The sequence below is a fragment of the Diabrotica virgifera genome, chromosome 5 (assembly GCF_917563875.1).
Source record: "Diabrotica virgifera virgifera chromosome 5, PGI_DIABVI_V3a".
NCBI lineage: Eukaryota > Metazoa > Arthropoda > Insecta > Coleoptera > Chrysomelidae > Diabrotica > Diabrotica virgifera.
In genome coordinates this window covers 155748825-155752934 of record NC_065447.1, presented here as the reverse complement: position 1 = coordinate 155752934, position 4110 = coordinate 155748825, and the positions used below count along the sequence as shown (strand labels likewise).

General features: G+C 33.9%; 1 protein-coding gene across 1 annotated transcript; it reads right to left on the bottom strand.

Moving 5' to 3' along the window:
- Positions 1-428: 428 nt before the first annotated feature.
- On the bottom strand, positions 429-3696 carry LOC126885504 (zinc finger BED domain-containing protein 4-like). The gene is made up of 2 exons (XM_050652084.1): positions 1988-3696; positions 429-570 (listed from the first exon to the last, which is right to left on the bottom strand). Exons 1-2 carry the CDS (start codon positions 3694-3696, stop codon positions 429-431), a joined length of 1851 nt encoding a protein of 616 aa, XP_050508041.1.
- Positions 3697-4110: the final 414 nt, after the last annotated feature.

The window sequence follows — 4110 nt, the reverse complement described above, 5'->3', positions numbered from 1 at the left end:
GAAGCTGCGGCTCTTTAGTTCTACACGCAAATATTATTTACTTTACCAAAATAAATAAATACCAAAATATCGCGATAAAACCAGTGCAACTGTTGACACGACTACTTCAGCAGAGTTACAAAAAAAATTAAAGATGAATTTTCTGGCAGATTTGAACAATACAAAACCAACAGAACCACTCCAGCATTCATAATAAATCCTCTCAACGCAAATAGTAGCGAAATCCACGTTGAGCCATTTAGAATATGTAATGGATACTGGATCTTGAGAAATGCAATTGATCGATTTAAAAAGTAAAGCTTTGTGGAGTGGAAAATTTACAGAATTGAAAAGCAAGTTGGAAGAGTTGGAGGTCCAGAAATGTATGTACGTAACGCAATAAAAGTGGACAGCTTTGAAAGAAATGCCGCGAATTGAGGGACTTATATCTATTCGACGCATGGAATAGTCTTCCAGATTGCTAGTGCTACAGTGAGGTAAAGAAGTTTGGCATTTGGAGTGCTAACTATCTTTGGATCGACATATTCTTGCGAGAAAGCGTTCTCTTGCATGAATATAATTAAAAGTAAACTAAAAAGCCAACTAACAAATGAAAATTTAGAGTCGTGTTTGGAACTTAAAACAACAAGTTATGAGCCAGATTTATCCAAACTTTTTAGAACCATGCAAAGCCAACGCTACCATTGAGATTATTTGCTTAATTGTTGGTCATTGAAGTACAAGTTAGTGTAGTAAGTGAATATTTTTCTTTTAATTTTTTACTTGAATAAATGAAATGTAAGAAAATATATACATATATGAAATACACTATATACATATTATGAATAAATAGATTAATTTTTTTATCAAAGAATTTTATTTATGCGAGTACTATTTATCGTTAACAAAAAAAAAAGTGGCTCTTTAAAACCTTTGAAATTTTGTAAATTGGAATTTTTGGCTCTTCCGACTCAAAAGGTTGCCGACCCCTGGCCTAGACCAAACTAGTTTGTCCTGAAATCGGGTTTGGCCGGTAACATATACATTGTAAATTATGATTCGAGAGTGCTCCTAATAGCATTTAACAATTTAACGTGTCTTGGTTTGTTTACTTCTACTGCATCTTGATTATAAATTTAGTTACAGGTATGTGGCCAGTACTCTTTTGTAGTGATGTAACGAATATTCGCATTCGCATTCGCATTCGCGAATATTCGCATATTTTTGCATATTCGCATTCGCATTCGCATTCGAGAAATTTGTGCGAATGTTTTGCGAATATGAAAATCAGATAAAAAAATAATTTGATGTCTAATATTAGGTTAATAATATTGTTCTGAAGCTATCTTTTACGGCATTTATGTAATTTACTGTTCTAGTTGGAAAATAAGCCACAATTTAACTTGAAAAATAATTTTGTTGAAGTTTCGACTTCCACTTCGAAGGTCGTTATCTAAATATAATAGATAACGACTTCCGAAGTGGAAGTCGAAACGTCAATAAAATCATTTTTCAAGTTTTAATTGTTAATTATTTCCCAATTAGAATAGTAAATAAGGTTATTAAAATCAAAATCTATTCACTTTTCATTTTTCTATTAAGAAAAGGCGACAAAGAGCAATTTGAAAACAACAAATTATGCAATGTAAACAAATAAAACAAATTATTCCCTAAAACTTTTATTAGCCTGAAGCTTTTAATTTTAGACAATCAATCAATCTTGAACGAACTAAGGATTATTCAGCTACCAATATATAAATAATACTATAAATAGTCTATGTTTTTTTAAGTCAACAGTTTAAACAAACAAAAATAAACAAGTTAATAATCAAAATTTAAAAGAGGAATATTAAACTTTAAAAATAAAAGTCTCGACGCCTTTTCTCCTTCAAGTCTGTTTCGATGTGGTGTATAAAGAAGTCCAGCGCCACTAAATAAGCGCTCGCTCGGGACACTTGTTGGTGGTGTAACTAAATATTGCCGTACTACAGGAAAAAGAAGATCGTACCTTCCCTTGTTAACTTTCCACCATGTTAGAGGGTCGACGTCACCTGCCACGCGTTTTTCCAATGAGTATTCAGTGAGAGTTTTACGGATTAAAAGATGGACAGGGTTTTGAAAACTAAGAAGAGGCATGTCGTCTTCACTATCACTTGTATCCATCAGTAAACTCATCTTTTCTTTTAGAGACAGACTGTTGCGAGTTTCGTGATCTTCAGATTGATTTAATTTGATACGCTTTGCATTCGGGTAAGATGAATTGCAAGATATGTCGGTTTGGCTGTCTCCCAGCAAATCCAAAATATGCTCTATGACACGCTCTTTAGTCGACGTATTTTTAAAAAATTTTGATTTATATCTTGGGTCAATGAAGGTCGCCGTGGAAAACAATATTTCATTCTCTAAACCTGAAAACTTGCGAATGAGCTCGTCTTTCAAGACAGTAATCGTATCACCAATGTGCTCATCGGAAGAATCAAGATCATGAACAACTTTTTCTAGAGTGGTGATTAAGGGAATCACAGAAGAAATAGAAACATCGCTAGCACTTAACTCTTTGGTTATTTCTTCAAATGGTCTTAGTAAACCGATAAGTTTTTCAATAATCATCCACTCGTCAGAAGCCAATTGGGGAATTTTATTATTTGCCGATGCGTACAGACATAACGACTCTTTGACTTGTAAAATACGCTCCAACATATAAAAAGTGCTGTTCCACCTAGTAGTACATTCTTGTATAGTCTTCAGTGGTTTTTGATTAAGCCTTTTTTGTATACTAGTCAACTCATCTTGGGCACTGGTCGAATGATGAAAATGAGTTGCCATCTTTTTACATTTTGTTATGGCAGACACAACAGTTTCTTGAGCTTTCATTCCTGCTTTTAATACGTTTTGAATCTTGTGAGAAGCACAGTCAATATGTTCAACATTTAATAAGTTAACACCTTTTTTCATGTTAGCACGTGCATCGCGAACTACACATTTCACTTTATCTTTAGGTATTTCCCAAAACGACAAGATGTCTTCAAGTTTGTGAGCAATATTTTCTCCGGTGTGGCGGCCTTCATTGAATACTTCTGCTTTTAACACTATCATTTTCCTTTCAAATTCTTTTGTGATCCCATGACAAGTTAAACTCAGCAGCGAAACTCCAGAACAGGTATCAGACCAAATGTCGGTAGTAAATGATAATTTTTCGAACGACTTCAATAATTGAAGTATTTTCTCACTTACTTTGCAAAATAATTTATCGCAGATAAATGAAGTAAAATACTGACGCGATTTTAAATTATAAGACGGACACAAATGCTTGATAAGTCTTACGAAACCAACACTTTCCACGAAACGAAATGGCAAGTCCTCCAACGCAACCATTTCACTTATAAAATTATCCACTTCCAATGACTTAGCAGAATTATTATCCCACTGTTTTGTTTTATCCACACATTCTTGAAACGATATTTGTTTCATAAATGATTTTATTTGATGCGAAGATGATGCCTGCTCAAGTGATTTAGATGCATCTTGTTTTCGTTTTTCACACTCTTCCAATTTGGAAAACTCGGTTTTATGCATTGCCTTTAAATGATTTCTCATGGCCGTTGTAGTTCTTCCTTTCCTTGAGTATTCTTTATTACACAGCTTGCACTTAGCTCGTTCAGCATCGCAAATTGGTGTGAAATAAGTCCATATTTCACTATAATTTGATTTACTCATCTTAATAAAAATCTCTAATCAGACTTTAGCTACAAAATTCACTTGTATGTACTTGAGCACGAGCAGAGCAAGGCGAGTGTAGTGACACTTGAGTCATAATTGTAATATATATTAACCTTTGATATAGGATATTTTAACAATATTATATATCACTGATATAAAATATGATATTGTTAACTAATTATTATGTCTACGACTTCCGTTAGATGAGTTCACATTGCAATTCAGCAAATTGCAATTAAGCAATTTTCGAAACAAGATTACACACCCACACACCTCGCGCGAACGAGACTGCCGGCAAGCCTTAGAATTGGCGTCTAATTAAAAAACTGAATATTCGCATTCGCATTCGCATTCGCGAATGTCGGTGGCAGATATTCGCATTCGCATTCGCATCCGCGAATGTTAAAAAAA

What these genes read in the sequence shown, in the direction of transcription:
- LOC126885504 (XM_050652084.1), bottom strand. Translation starts at nt 3,696, where the DNA reads ATGAGTAAATCAAATTATAGTGAAATATGGACTTATTTCACACCAATT. An exon ending in TGGAAAGTTAACAAGGGAAG is followed by an intron (nt 571 to 1,987) that starts GTACGATCTTCT and finishes TTGGCTTTTTAG; the next exon opens with TTTACTTTTAATTATATTCA.